Source organism: Plodia interpunctella, chromosome 26 (genome assembly GCF_027563975.2).
Source record: "Plodia interpunctella isolate USDA-ARS_2022_Savannah chromosome 26, ilPloInte3.2, whole genome shotgun sequence".
In the NCBI taxonomy this organism is placed as follows: Eukaryota; Metazoa; Arthropoda; class Insecta; order Lepidoptera; family Pyralidae; genus Plodia; species Plodia interpunctella.
In genome coordinates this window covers 2,144,240-2,159,139 of record NC_071319.1, presented here as the reverse complement: position 1 = coordinate 2,159,139, position 14,900 = coordinate 2,144,240, and the positions used below count along the sequence as shown (strand labels likewise).

At 35.5% G+C, this 14,900-nt stretch overlaps 2 protein-coding genes across 4 annotated transcripts; one reads left to right on the top strand and one right to left on the bottom strand.

The window, feature by feature from the left end:
- Positions 1 to 1,539: 1,539 nt before the first annotated feature.
- On the bottom strand, positions 1,540 to 7,732 carry LOC128681054 (uncharacterized). Of its 2 annotated transcripts, XM_053764600.2 has the most exons (9): positions 7,469 to 7,731; positions 6,889 to 7,173; positions 6,316 to 6,479; positions 5,777 to 5,947; positions 5,050 to 5,232; positions 4,414 to 4,812; positions 3,911 to 4,144; positions 2,683 to 2,786; positions 1,540 to 1,901 (listed from the first exon to the last, which is right to left on the bottom strand). In XM_053764600.2, exons 1-9 carry the CDS (start codon positions 7,548 to 7,550, stop codon positions 1,808 to 1,810), a joined length of 1,716 nt encoding a protein of 571 aa, XP_053620575.1. In that variant the 5' UTR covers positions 7,551 to 7,731; the 3' UTR covers positions 1,540 to 1,807. The 2 variants fall into 2 exon arrangements, with proteins under 2 accessions (XP_053620575.1, XP_053620576.1); XM_053764601.1 differs by lacking the exon at positions 2,683 to 2,786 and having other exon boundaries at positions 7,469 to 7,732.
- A 245-nt stretch (positions 7,733 to 7,977) lies between these two features.
- On the top strand, positions 7,978 to 14,543 carry LOC128681055 (uncharacterized protein). 2 transcript variants are annotated; one of them, XM_053764602.2, is made up of 6 exons: positions 7,978 to 8,551; positions 9,073 to 9,235; positions 9,509 to 9,604; positions 10,631 to 10,805; positions 11,181 to 11,293; positions 11,866 to 14,543. In XM_053764602.2, exons 1-6 carry the CDS (start codon positions 8,061 to 8,063, stop codon positions 11,935 to 11,937), a joined length of 1,110 nt encoding a protein of 369 aa, XP_053620577.1. In that variant the 5' UTR covers positions 7,978 to 8,060; the 3' UTR covers positions 11,938 to 14,543. The 2 variants fall into 2 exon arrangements, with proteins under 2 accessions (XP_053620577.1, XP_053620578.1); XM_053764603.2 differs by having other exon boundaries at positions 7,979 to 8,551; positions 11,884 to 14,543.
- The last annotated feature ends 357 nt before the right edge of the window (positions 14,544 to 14,900 follow it).

The window sequence follows — 14,900 nt, the reverse complement described above, 5'->3', positions numbered from 1 at the left end:
TTTTTATGAAGGGTATGTATACCCTTCATAAAAACTACTTTATGAAGTACCTAGTTTTTATGAAGGGTATGTATATATGTATACTAAATTGTAATTTAGTCCATTGTGATATTTTTTTTTCTTCTGTTACAATTTGTGGTCACTTTAGTGTGACGTTGGAAGATTAACAAACCAATTAGTTTTTTTTTTTTTTTCTTCTTTCTGAATTTTTGACAATTTTTTCTAGATTTTTATTTATACTTAGGTAAGTACTTCTATAATACTATTTGTGCGAAATCTGACTCTGTAATTCATAGTAGTTTGTATTGTTGTATTGTAGATCATTCGAAAGTCGTAAAAACATGCATTATGCGCAAGAATAGAACAGCTTTTATTTTTCAAAAATATTTCTTATCTACTTCAATCTACAGATTAAAAGTTGATAGTTTATATAGTAATATATCTACTAGATTTTTTAATATATTTTTCTCATTGAATCACATTTCCAAACACTATATTAAAGTGAAAATTGCTGTAGATATGTATTTAATATTATTAATATTGTTTCGTGTTTATTTAATTTATTACACATCAAAACATTCAGAAGTGTATTATAATATATAGAAAAGGTAAGTAGGTATGTGGAAAATATTGTTTTTACCATCTATTTATAGTCATCTATAACTGCACTCTATGATAAAATATAGATGTCGAAATATGTTATAGAAAAATTGTATTTATGTAACTGTTTGCCTACACTTTAATTTCAAAAAAAATTAAATCCGTAGCCGTACTTTCATAAAATATAGTCCCATAATTTTAGAATCATCCACACTCCGAAATTTTTCCTTTATTTATCCATTCTTTACGGAATTTTAGCATTGTCACTCCATTTCAACAATTTACATGTTAGGCTAGTACAGTCTGTCAAAAAAGTTGATTTTACAAACACGGGATGTTTATCAGCCAATCTTGACCATTATATTTGGTTTTGCAATAGCAAAACAATTTTGTTTGTTAAACCGTTTCTTGACAGGCTGTATTATCCTTTCATTTACTTCTTTACAACAAAATTCATATCAAGTGCAGAAAACAAACGCTAGAGGGTGGTTCGCAGAGCGTTTCGACCGCTGCGCCTGCGCGGTCATTACAATCCGTCAATTTTCTTGAGGAAGGAATCATTTCCAAAATCAATCATTCATAAAATTGACATTACTACAGTACAGAGTAATTAATGTCATATAGTAAAACTCATTCTTGTCTTAGTTAAAATTTAAAAAATTGTAATGACAGCGCGACCGCAGCGTTCGAAACGCTTTACGAACCACCGCAGAGAGCAGATTAGATCACAAGCTAAATTGCACAAGTTAAAACTCCAATATCACTTCAATCTATGGAATATCCATAACTTTTCCAACTACCCACTCCTGCGCATTCTTTTCAAAAAAGGAACTTCCTTAACGGACCGTATAAATTTATCAATAATTATCCTAGCCGCCTTCATAAGAATGAAGATAAAATAGTCTGATCCATGTAAATCCATAGAGTATTGACAGAAATTTTCAAAAAATCTTGTCCATTTGTCGGTTCATTAACCTCATTTTTTTAAGTCATCTCCCTTTGTTGCTCTATCAATCACAAATTTTAACCCTATTGCTACAGCCATAGAGTTACAACATTTCGAAAATCCGTGTCCAGCCCGTCGACTGTAATTTACACCGTATTGCAACGGTAATAGAGCTTAAATTCAAAAGTACGTATCGTTATACTCGTCCTCCAACGGCTCGTCAGCCGAAACATTTTGGACCGTATTGTAATAGTCGTAGAGTTAAATACTGATTGTGCTGATTGTGTCGGCCGGGGCTGGGGTGACGTTGGGCTGTTGTATCGTGGGGTCCAGCAGTGGGATGCTGTCTGTTGTCCTGTGGAAAAAAAACAGAAGCAAAAAGTTAAAAATAAATCTCCTAAGAAACTAAAGAAAATAATATTCCTAAAGGTAAGGAGTTATTGTATATGTACATCCTATACAAAAAGATTAATGATAGCTTGCCCAAGATCATGGTCGTCCTTCAGAAATACATGAAATAATATTACAGTCATGGAATTAGTAGGTACTCCGTACGAAGTACTTACTAAATCCATGATTGCAGTTTGACCACAGATATAAAAACATTACATTGAGTTTGACCATAAAGAGATGACAAAAAATACCAGCGCTAAATTCTTCTGAGCTGTCACATTTTTGACGTAAATGCTTTCGTTATGGCAACAATTTTGTACGAAATTTTTTTTGTTCCACTTTAATTAATTTCTATTCTAATTAAGGTCAAGCTGTAAATGATCATCCTTGTTTTTATATATACATATATTATGTAATAAGTATTTCATACATTCATGTACTTATAACATTGCTTTAGTGCCAGCGAACACTGTTAGGTATGTTATAAAGTTTCTATGAATAAATAAAAAGAAAAGGGCGAAGTGCGGGCTTGCATTTTCACTTCTCACCATCGAATCAATTCGACGTGTGACGCAGCGAACCAATGACATTGCAGTGTGGTTGTCGTTGCGTCACAATGGCGCAATGTGATTCGTTCGCTGTGTCTCATTTCGAATCGATTCGATGAGTGAGAAGTGAAAATGCTAACCCGCACTTCGCCTACAGTTTCCTGTCGAGTAGTAACACTATAGTGTGTATTTTACCTGGGCCGCGGCGGCTGGTCGGCGACGACGACTTCCTCGCAGCCGGCGGCCCGGGCGCGCACCACGGGCAGCGTCGTGCACACAGTCACCGTCAGGTACACATACTAACACACACATTTATTCCTTTATTCACATACAAGTTGAAACACACTTTAAGCTTTCATCCGCGGTTCCGCTCGCGTTAATTTCTCACGGGAACAGAGGGGTTAGTGCGGGTTTACATTTCACTTCTCACCATCGAATCGATTCGAAGTGAGACGCAGCCAACCAATGACATTGCAGTGTGGTTGTCGTTACGTCATAATCGATTCGATGGTGAGATGTGTTACTTTGCAAACTAAGTAAGTAGGTATGTTTTGTCACTATGGTACACTTTATAATATTCGAAATAACTTTTGCCCGCGGCATCGGCCGCTTAAATTTCCCACGGAAATAGTTAATTTTCCCGGATAAAAACCCTACATATGTCCTTCTCCATACTTCAAACTACATGTATGCAAAATTTCAAGAAGATTGGTTGGATAGATAGAGCGTGATGACAAACAAACTTACTTCCGCATTTATTATTAGTTAGACTTTTCAGATAGAGACAAAACATAAAACTTCAAGTAGGCTTTACATTTTTTTATCAATAACAAATTCAAAGTTGCACAATTTAAAAAGTTATTATTAATAATTCCTTTAACCTAAATAAACGTTCTCTGTCAGCCAAATCTGGATGTAGATCTTAGAATTTTAACAAGGGATTAGTAAAATTATACTCGTATGTATATCACCGAAATGTCGTTCTATTACAAACAAACTTACACTCGTAGTTTTTTCACGCACAAATGCATGCGCCCGCAAACTAAATTGTCAAACTAAGTTGTCAGTTTGATAGTACGTTTCAATAAGTACCTAGATGATATGAAATAGAAAAATAAAAATTGTGTCGCTTATGATAGTTTTTTTTTTATTTTTCTGTGAGTAATGGTTCTTTTTTGTATGAAGAACGCAAATTTTCGCTGAATACCTGTGTAGTTCTTACCTGAACCCTTTTATTAAAGGGTTCAGAAAATGTATCCAGGAACACCTAGGTGAACCATGGGTACAAAAAGTTAACTCTGCAATACCTAGGTAAACCACTAACGACAAAGACGTATATTATCCGTAAGGATTTGCTAAATTCTTCTATGAGTACCTCCATTTTTTGCAATTCGGCTACAACACTACTTCAAATCACACTTACCATAGACACAACGAGAATCAAATAGATCGTCGGCGTGGACCAATGCGCAGCATTCTCTATGGCCACCACACCCATCACCCAGTTTATCGCGAAGAACGGCTCCAGAACTAGGCATAGATTCAGATAAGTCTTCAGTTCGTTGCCCTCCGTGTTCCAACTCCATCGCCAGGACAGGTTGTCCATGTACAACATGTTTAGAAGGCTTTTGTCGTGGATTGTCTTTGCTACGTTCGACTGAAAACAAAAGATTAGATTATAGATTACTAGCTGCAGCTCGGGGCTCCAGGCTGTGTTATTCCTGGCTATTTTCTACCCGCGTACCAAATTTCATAACAATTTGTCCAGTAGATTTTACATGAAACTAGTCTTAACATTAACAAATTAAGACTGATTTTACACTATATAACAACGGAAATCATGGAGAAAGTCGGAGACAAATCACTTTTTGTTCAGTCGTTACGAAAACCTACTAAACTACCATAGTCGAAACTGGCAACACTTACCTCATTTCCGGCTTCGCCGGTCACATCCCCGCTAGAACCGCCAATATCGTCTTCGCACATACCGTATTCTTTGTCCAAAGTATCAGAACTATCGGTATTCTTCCTGCTACTCCCCGGCGAATAGATTTCAATGTTTTCCAAACTTCCGTTTTTAATATCTTCATTCTGTTCACTTTTAGGCCAATTGGCTATGTGGTGGTCGACTAATTCTTGTATTTTTGCCGTTAGCATTTCAGCTTGTTTCTTATTTACGCTTTGTAGACCGAGTATGATTATTGCTGTGTTTATGAGTATTAGTATCATGGCTGGGACCATGAAACCCATCACCATTCCCTTCTCGATCGACATCCAACAGTAGTGTTTTATCTCGTATTGTTCCATTGATAGCGCGTAGTTGAACTGAAATGTATTCGTGTTTAACTTCAACATTATCAATCAATATTTATCTGTTTCTCTCTCTCTCTCTCTCTCTCTAATTTTGGTAACTCGTCACGTCTGAATGGCGCGTCCTGCCTCACCGAGACAGTACTTGCTATGAATGAGTGAATTTTTTGATCTTATTATTATTTTCAAATCTAGTAAGCAAGTGTGACATGTTTAAGAAGACAAATTAAAAAGATTATGTTTTCCACTCACCATAACAACAACAGCTGGGGCGCCATACGCCAGCAAATAGTCATATTTCAACGGGAGCAGAGAATCGCACACGCAATATTCTGAAACAGCCGCGGCTAACGCTACGATCCACATCGAACACGTTATGTGTGTGTAGTGGAGCAGAAGGGCGATCCTCTCGCATTGGGATGGTGATGATACTCCCTGGAGAACGTATTAAATTAAATCATATTTATTTTGAATACTGGCTACCACTAAAACCTATTGCTTCCACACGTTCTCTCTCTTTTTTTACACAATATGGGAAAAATAGACAGCTTGTGATCGTTAGTAATGAGCAACGTGTTTGTATGTTTCATGATAGGCTATCTGGATGCACTGCAACATTTTTTTTAAATATTACTTATAGATTAGAGGCCTCTAAAGCTCAAGATAAAAGAAGAAGCAAACTCCTAGAACAGTTTATTGTGCGGCCTAGCTAAAGGCGAAACTGTCGCCAGCGGTGACAACGCAGTCAGGGTTGTCACAAAATATAAATGAAAACTTTATTGCATTAAATATAGTCAAAAAAAAATTGTGGGCAGGTATCAAATTTTTCATGTCATCATCATTTCATGACATACAAAAGACAACAATAGTCCTTTCTTATACTAAGTATCTTGTATCTTTCCAAATAGTTACAATCCTTCCTTTCGAACACAACCACTATAAATCGTAATCTTAACTCTAGATCACAATTTCTACTTACCATAGTAGCTTGTATGTATATCAGGGTGCAAGCAATCAAGCAACAGAGGAGGTTGATGTTGATTGGGTACAGTTTACTGTTGCGACGGAACTCCGCTGCGTATTCGCTCCACATCAGCCACATTACCGCTCCCACCAGCAAGATCACTGCTATACCGCTTGTTATGAATATCTAAAAGAAAGAATTAGTACCTACCTAATTGACAGTTCAATGTCATTTACCCCATCACTTTCCTTATAACTAAGTTTATCACAATAGAAATTTACCGATAGATAGATATCGAAAATTGTTTGGAGAAATCAGATCACATCCAATTTTATTTTAGTGACGGTGCTGTAACGCAGCACGGCCACTAAAATAGAATCGGTCCTTTTAAGAGTCTGTCCTTATGAGAATCCGTCTTTTTGAGAAAGAATGGTTCAATATACACACTAAAATATTAAATGGTAGATTGTGATTTGTTTGGTAGAGTGCAGATTAGTTTAGAGTTGCTTTGGGCATTTTCTTGCTTGAAAAATTCTATTTTTGTTTCTACATACCAATATCATCCATTCATTCCTAACGCCGTGGCAATTGTTGAATCCGTACAAGTACGTGACACTGTCAATAATATTGTGCTCCTTGAGATCTGCGTCAGCCAATGAATCATCAGGGAGCTCTACTTCCGCTTCTGGGGGTTTCATTTCTTGCTGCATTTTGTTCACTGTTTGAAAATAACTTTTTATTTTATCAGGAAGTAAGTAGTATATGAGTTAGCACAATATTCTGTTAGAATATTACTGACGATATTTGGATGTTTGTGTCTTTTTTAGGCTATTCTGTATCCCACTGCTGACAGTGCTGGCCTCCCCTTTCTGCTTCCACAACTGCGGTTTCCCGCCATTCTGGCAAGAAGCGCTGGATGTTGTCGCGCCATCTCGTTCATGTTTGTGTCTATCCCGCAAAAAAACTATTAAGTTACTGCATGGGTAGAATAAAACTTAAAAAAGGGCATGACGTGGTGGATATATTTATGTCAAATTGTGAAGCGTGTAGCGTATTCAATTACATTTCTATAAAACGTCTTAAAAAAACGAAGTAAGTGGATAAAACATTATAAAAGCATATTATACCTTGATTATTCTTCGAAACATATTCCGGGTTTGGATATAACTGGGGGTTGTCGTCGTAAATGGAAGACGTGAAGTTTGACACAACTCCCCCGTACTCAGTATCGTAGGAAGTTATATCATAATCTGGTCTGTCTTCCCTGGGGTATGTGGCCTTGTGGTATTTAATCGAGACCGGTTGGAAGGACCTATATGAGGATACCTTCTTGTTCAAGAAGCTGTCGTCAACGCTTGAGCGCCGGACGTGGTGGCCCGTTTTGTTAGGCGGATTCGTTATGATAGATACTCCTAAAAAAATATTAACTTTATTTCTTTGTTCATTGTATTGGCACGTGCATTTGAGTTTCAGTTGTGTGTTTACTAAATATAAAATATATGTAATCGAAATATATAATCGAAAGTATACGAAGAAAATAAAATAATCTCTTAAGTTTGTAGAAATCAAATCAATAGTATGAATGCAACTAAATGCGCAGTTACTTTGACCTAAATATTGCCCAGGTATTGTATTGTATTGTAGGTTTCTTTGAAAACGAAGTCAGATTTTTCGGTTTAATTTTAACTTTCAAAGTAAATCACTCACCATCAACTTCTTTATTAAAACATTGTAATACACTCAAAACAAAAATAGTGACTTTAAAAATATGCTGATATATTTTCGCCATAATGTTTATCGTAAAGCTACACGTAAATATTAACTATTTTATCAATAAAAATACATTAAATTTATACCAGATTCTATACAGTTACAATCACATTCAATAACTTTAAGTCTGTACTTTATTTACAAAAGAACTTGGGTCATTTTTACATTTTCCGCGGAAAATCGATACCGAACCAAACGTTCCATTCTTTACTTTCCAAACAGAAATGATAAATGTATGTACCTACACAAAGTTTTTTATTAATTCTTCAAAGAACAAGTTGTTTAATCTAAACATTCAATTTATTGTTTTATATTTCTTATTTTGAGCAATATTTTATGATTAAATATACTTTTATTGGTAGACATTTAACTATAATGTGGCAACTTTGCATACATTATGTCAATGCAAGGCATAGTGTCAACCAACGTTATCTGTCATTGTCTATTTTGTCAGTCAAAGTCATGTCATGTACATCTATCAAACAACAACGCAGTTTTTCACTGAAATGTAATCAAAAATAATATAAAAATGAGTGCAATATTAAAATTTATCCGTGAGAATCACATCCTAGCTCTTATTGAACAAGCTATCGTCAAAAGAAAATCAAGACTCAGTTTGAATGCGTTCGAAATGACAGAAATCCCTGACCTTCTATACACTTGCATGGAAGTACAACATTTGTACTTGCACAAAAACAAAATATCAGTTATTCCAGTGCAGATAACAGAATTATTGAACTTAACCACCTTGACGCTAGACTATAACAACATAAAATCGTTGCCATCGGAAATAGGTAACTTGAAAAACTTAGTTAATTTGAACATAAGTTACAATCCATTGAATGTTTTGATTCCGGAAATCGGGGAGCTTGAGAATCTAGAAGCGTTCTGGTGTAATAGAATAGGTTTAAGAGAGATCCCGAAGGAGATCGGGAAGTTGGAGAAATTGGATACATTTGGTGCAAGGGGCAATCAGCTGCAAAGTATACCGGAAGAAATGACAATGCTGGCTAAATTAAGGTGAGGAGTGTAAATTTATTTATGAGACCTTGAGCTTTGAACATTGAGGGCTATTATCATGTGATCTGTGAATTATGATTGCTTTTCATGTCTCTGCATTTGCAGATCTAATAAACTGTGCAGCAGTTTTGATGAGATTCTCATTATCAGTATTGTTTTAGTATTATCTTAGGATAGTATTAGTAATAACAAGAACATACTAAAGAAGGAAACAGAGTAAGCAATTTTTTAGTGAAAAATGTTTATTTTTGCCACAAGCTTCTATTGTCATAAAAAAAAAACAATATCTATGCCTTCTTTACGAGCTGATGATTATTGTCTTGCTTATCATAATATTGCATTGTTATGCAAACTGAAATTATGTGGGAAATTTCAACTTTGTAGTAGCGGAATTAGCTGAAATTTAACTTGAAAGTTTTAATTACAGACAAACAAACATTGGGACAGGTGAAACAAAATAAAAGCTTAGCTAAAAAAGTAATAAGTTTTATTTAAATCTCAACACACAATATGTTTTTCAGATGGTTAACTCTGGAAAACAATGAAATCGAGATGATGCCAGCCACGATGGACAGCATGGTCGCCCTAGTTCATTGCAATGTGAGAAACAATAGAATAAAGGAATTCCCGATTTCCATACTTAAATGTACAGAGCTTATGTATTTGCAGCTGAATAATAATCAGGTGAGTTCTCTCTCTGCATATTCCAATTGTACACAGGGCTATGATTTCACAAAGCTAGAAATCAGTGTAAAAAATAATCTTGTAGTTCTTTCTGTGATTTTACGAACAGCTGCCTTCCTGACGCCTTGGGAATGCTATTGTTGCATACACAGCTGCCTAGGCTGTGTATCCCTTAGTCGTGTACGCCATTCACGTCATGATATGGAGTGAATCTATTCTAGGGTGTAAAACTTTGAATTCCATCCACTAAGTTATTTCATGTTTCTCATACAGATATCGACATTGCCACCGGACTTTGATACATGTTTCCTGCCGGATCTAGAAACTATTGATCTTCGGATGAATCCCATTTGTGACTTAACACATCCAGTAAGTATTCCTTACGTAGATGAGACGCCAGGGTTGGCGCCATAACTTTCGTTTCACTAATATGAGAAAGAGGAAGATGTATTAAAGAAATGAGACAGAATGCTAATATCTTTTGTCACTCAAAGACACCATATGCTGCTTTGTATGAGAATGGTCAGCCAGGAAACTGTAATTAATATCTTCTGTCTCATTTGGCATGGTAGGCCGTTCTCAACTTTTTTCACAAGCTTTTGCTAAGTTCCACCTCTCCCAATGTTTGTCTGTAATCAAATCTTGCAGGTTGAATTTCACCTACTTCCGCTTGTCGTACATAGCTGAAATTTCTCACATCGCTTCAGTTTCCATGACAATGCATTATTATGATCAGCATGACCTGATGGTGCACCCAGGATGGCATCCTGAGAGAACTCCTTAACAGTTTACAGCACGGATATTATATTTTTGCCACACATTTAATGCAATAAAAAAAATATTATCGGCCCGTCTCGGCTTCGCACGGGTAAAAACATAATAAATTAACACCTAAAACTTCCATAAGGTTCACACTATATATTGGTGAAAACCGCATGAAAATTAATGCATCAGTTTTTTAGTTTATCGCTAACAAACAGATGAAGCAGTGGACTTGGTTTATAATATGCAAGGATAAGGAATGGTTTAGATACAGAAAAAAGTATACAAAAAATAAATAAATTAGGACAAATCACACAGATTGAGCTTGCTCCAAAGTAAGTTCTAGACTTGTGTTATGGGATACTAACTCAATGGTATTATATTTTATAACAAATACATATATAGATAAACACCCAAGACCCGGGCCAATCAGAAAAAGGTCATTTTCCATCATGACCCGACCGGGGATCGAACCCGGGACCTTTCGGTTCAGGGCCAAGCACTTTACCACTGCGCCGCCGAGGTTGTCGAGGTAAAACTGATCTGTTAATTTAAAAAAGAAATCTTTTATAGACACCTGAGAGGCGAGGTGTTTTGTCTGTTTGGTGGAAACTTGTCCATTATTTGTTTTAGGAGCACCCTCTAGTTCGCTACACAGACGAACTGCCAACAGCGGAACCCGAGCTCTCGTCGCAAGGGTCAGCCAGCAGTCGACACCCGCAGAATGTTGAGCGGCTGGCCATCAACGGCACAGCAATCAGACTACAGCCAGGGAATCCGCCTAGACACAACAACGACCATGTTTTAGGTGGGTACAGATCATCGCCAAAGTCAATTGCCGGCTCCACACTCGCGTCGAACAGTCTGCCGAAAGGGTTCCGATTTAATGTTTTATGGTTTCGGATAATTATAGACTACTAGCTCTTGACCGCGGCTCCGCCCATGTGAATTTAACTGCGACGTTTCTATTTAAAAATGTCACCCCCATTACAGTCATTGTCGGGGTTTGATTTTTAGGAAGAAAAGTAGCCTATGTTTGAACGGGGGTCTTTAAATACATGCATACAAAATTTCATCAAAATTGGTCCAGCGGTTTAGCCGTGAAAAAGACATATAGACAGACAGACAGACAGACTTGTGCTCGTTTATAATATTAGTGTTAAAAGTGGTAAAATTTAATTAGATATGGACATGGATGCATCGTCAGTGGAATCTTCAGAAGATTGGGAAAATAGCGTCAACAGTTCAGAGCTGGACGTCCAGTACCAAAGCGAGGACGAGAGGGCCGAAAACGAGGTAATTTATTGCAATTTCTTATATATCTATCTATCTGTAATAATTTTTAAATTGCGTATATCGAAGAAAAAAAAAAAACTTGTTCCCACAATCACCCGTTCCCAAAATTCCCAACGTACCCCGCCGCATGTCACTTAACTAAAAGTAACAACTCCTGATAGCAATATGTTCCAAGTTTAACAGCACACTCCTCTCTATCTGGAGTAAGAATGTGGTTCGGTGCATGCCATTTGACAACATAGCTTGCAACTCACCTGCGTTGATATTTACTAACACGATATTAGTTCATATTATTACTAACATATTTGATATATTGTTATTTGATTAAAAAATGTTTTATTTAACACTATATATTGCCCGGGGCTTCGCTCCCGTGGGAATTTTGATATAAAATATAGCAATCTTAGATAATGCACCTTTATAATGGTGATAGAATTTTTGTAATCGGTTCGATAGTTTCAGAGATTACCCGCTTCAAACGCTTACCTCTTTATAATAATAGTATATTAACTTATTCCCATAGTACCCGTTCCCAAATTTCCCACCTTACCCAGCCGAACCTGTTAAAACAGATCGCGGATACGTTGCAGGCGGTCGGCGCTGCTTTGCCGGAGCTATCACGATACGCGTCCACCGCGAGCTGAAGACCCGGCGCGACTGAACGATATACGCTGTTGAGTGGTATATATGTATAAGCGTATTGAGGGTATTTAGTCGGCTTTTTTAAAAGTTTAACCATGAAGCTATAAATAACACTGGAACTTTTTGATGCAATGTACATATACTGCTATCTCGTTCATATTTAAACAGACGTCTGTTAATTATACATTGCGAGGTATATACAGTACGACCCGCCCCGACTCTCCACGGGTGCAATATTATGCATGTTACACATATATAAATAAACATTCCTCTGGAATCACTCTATCTATTAAAAAAACCCGCAAGATTATCCGTTGCATAGTTTTAAAGATCTAAGCATATATAGAGACGGACAGCGGGAAGCGACTTTGTTTTATTTATACTATGTAGTGATGTCAAGAAAGTGAAAAAAAAAAACAGATTTTAAACAACCTAAATATTTTTGACATTGCAACACCAAGTATAATGGTCACGATTGGTTGATAAACACCCAGTGTTGTCAGCCGACAGGAGACAGCAGCTTCGTTTCCTCACTTTCTTGACAGACTGTAACGTGTACTCACCGTATAGTTTCAGCGCGCTAATCACATAGATTTGGTTGACTCCTAAGTAAGTTCTAGGCTTGTGTTATGGGATACTAACTCAACGGTACTATATTTTATAACATTTACATATATAGATAAATATCCAAGACCAAGGTCAATTTGAAAAAGTTCATTTTACATCTTGACCATTAAGCCATGAAGGTCGTCGGTTGAGAAAGGGATAGCAGTACATGTACTTTGGATTAAAAAGTTCTTTGGAGTCTTACATTAGAATTTCATGAGTTTGATTCTTTATCAAAAAATTTTGAATCTGTGGCGTGGCTACCATAGAGCTTGGCGGTCCCGTTATTAGCTAATTTTCTATCAGACTCTCAAACTCACTTCACCTTCTTAAAAATATATGCGGTTGACATTTTATATATACTTACGAATGCACCGAGCTGTATATATATTCTATATGATCAAACAGCTACGCCATAAAATAAAAAAGACATGTGATATCTAATTCTCGGCTCGGATTTGGCATACGTTGCAGATTTATCATTGCGGTAAACAAAAGCACTCGAAAAATCTACGCAATATTCATGAATTCGTGTCGGCATCGGTGCGAGTCCGGCGATAGTGTGTGACTTGAATAATTTAATGGAGGTACCATTTCGTATGTATATGGATGGATGTTTTATTAAATTATAATGTGAATGTCACTCTCACACTTAGAACAAAAATTTATGTGATACTTTCGATACTTTGATGATTCTATAATGTAATGATTCTTGAAAGAGACATGAAACCAACATTTTGTCAGATAGAATATTAAGCCCTTTGGTACTGCTCAAGTCTGTATTGTTAAATGTGTGTTATCATAGTATGATAAAAATAATATTATAAAATAAACGTAACGCACAATTGTATATGCATTATAATCACTATATTCCACGGATAAATTTCAATATTAGTCCAGTATATAGGAAACTACATGACTATAAAATAAATTTTCTCGATAACTTTCACAATAATTAAAAAAGTAATAAAACTTTGCAAAGTATTTTTTTTAAATTATGAGGTGAATAAATTCTGGGATCGGGGATCGAGCGGGAATTGAACCTGTGCCCCTGTCTATCCGGAACAGTGCCCTTAACCACTGAGCTATCGAGACCACGTATGCTTGTATAATATAAAATTATTAACCATAGCACAATTGTGAACAGGCACAATTTTTTTCTCTTGGCTCCAATATTGTCTATTTATTAAAATGTACCAAATAAAAACTAAAATTAAAAGCTTTAAAATATCAGGGCCAAATATTTTGTTCTCGATATTATACTTTAGGATTTTTGTAATTTAGAATGTAATATTTTATAAAAATCATAGTAAATGCCATTCATGTAATCAATATAACCCCTAATCTAAAACTACTAGGTTTTAAAATTAATACTTAAATAAAAATTGTTATAATTAAAGTTATTCTGTTAATTTTTTTTATCATGTCAAAGTTTGGAACAATTTTAATCTAAATACATCATATTTCATAACCTAATTTTTTTTTCTTATATGCCTTTTATAAATTACTTATGACATGGATTTAGTAAGATTGGCCGATGTCAAATGTGTACCTATAAAATTTGACAAACATCGTCAATTTTCTGTTACGTTGTTGTTATTTAGTTTTGTTAATTTTTGTGTACCTACCTATTGTTTCATTATATATCTAATTACATAATTTCACCTTACAATGTTTTTATGACAGTTGTCAAAAAGTACTACCGTTTTAGGACAAATCCTACATTTAAGATGTGACTAATTTATCTACATATTATATATTTACATGTTCAATCAATCATTAGAAATAAAGCGCGGAGATGATTGTGATTGGTCAATAAATAAATATGGCAGACAGTTCAATTTAAATTTGGAAAGGTTGAAAAATATTTAGAATATATCTATTATTATTGTAATAATAATATTGTATAAATATTTTAAGTGGTTATCAATCATATCCATGTCATATGAATTTAAAGGTTGTAAATAAAGTAAATTTTTAAAATAAAAAACTTTTTCTCCAATTTTTTGTATTTTATTTTTGTACTAGCAAAAACCGTGGTCATGTTACCATGGAAATGAATTTAACACGAACCAAATTCCACCAAAATTAGTCTTTTATCCTTTAACATACATATATACCATTAGCTAATGCCTGCGACTTCGTTCACGTGGCCGATCAGATGTTCCATATCTTCGATTTTTATATCTCAACAGAAAATGCTCATCAGGCTGAATACCGGCGTCATTTCAATATTTCCTATAGTTTAGCTGTACCATCATAGTTCTCCATCAGGTGTTCCAGTTTTCAAAATAATTTATACCCTATATGTTGCCCAGGCTTAATAGCTATATAACAAAAAAGTTTCATATCTGTCCTG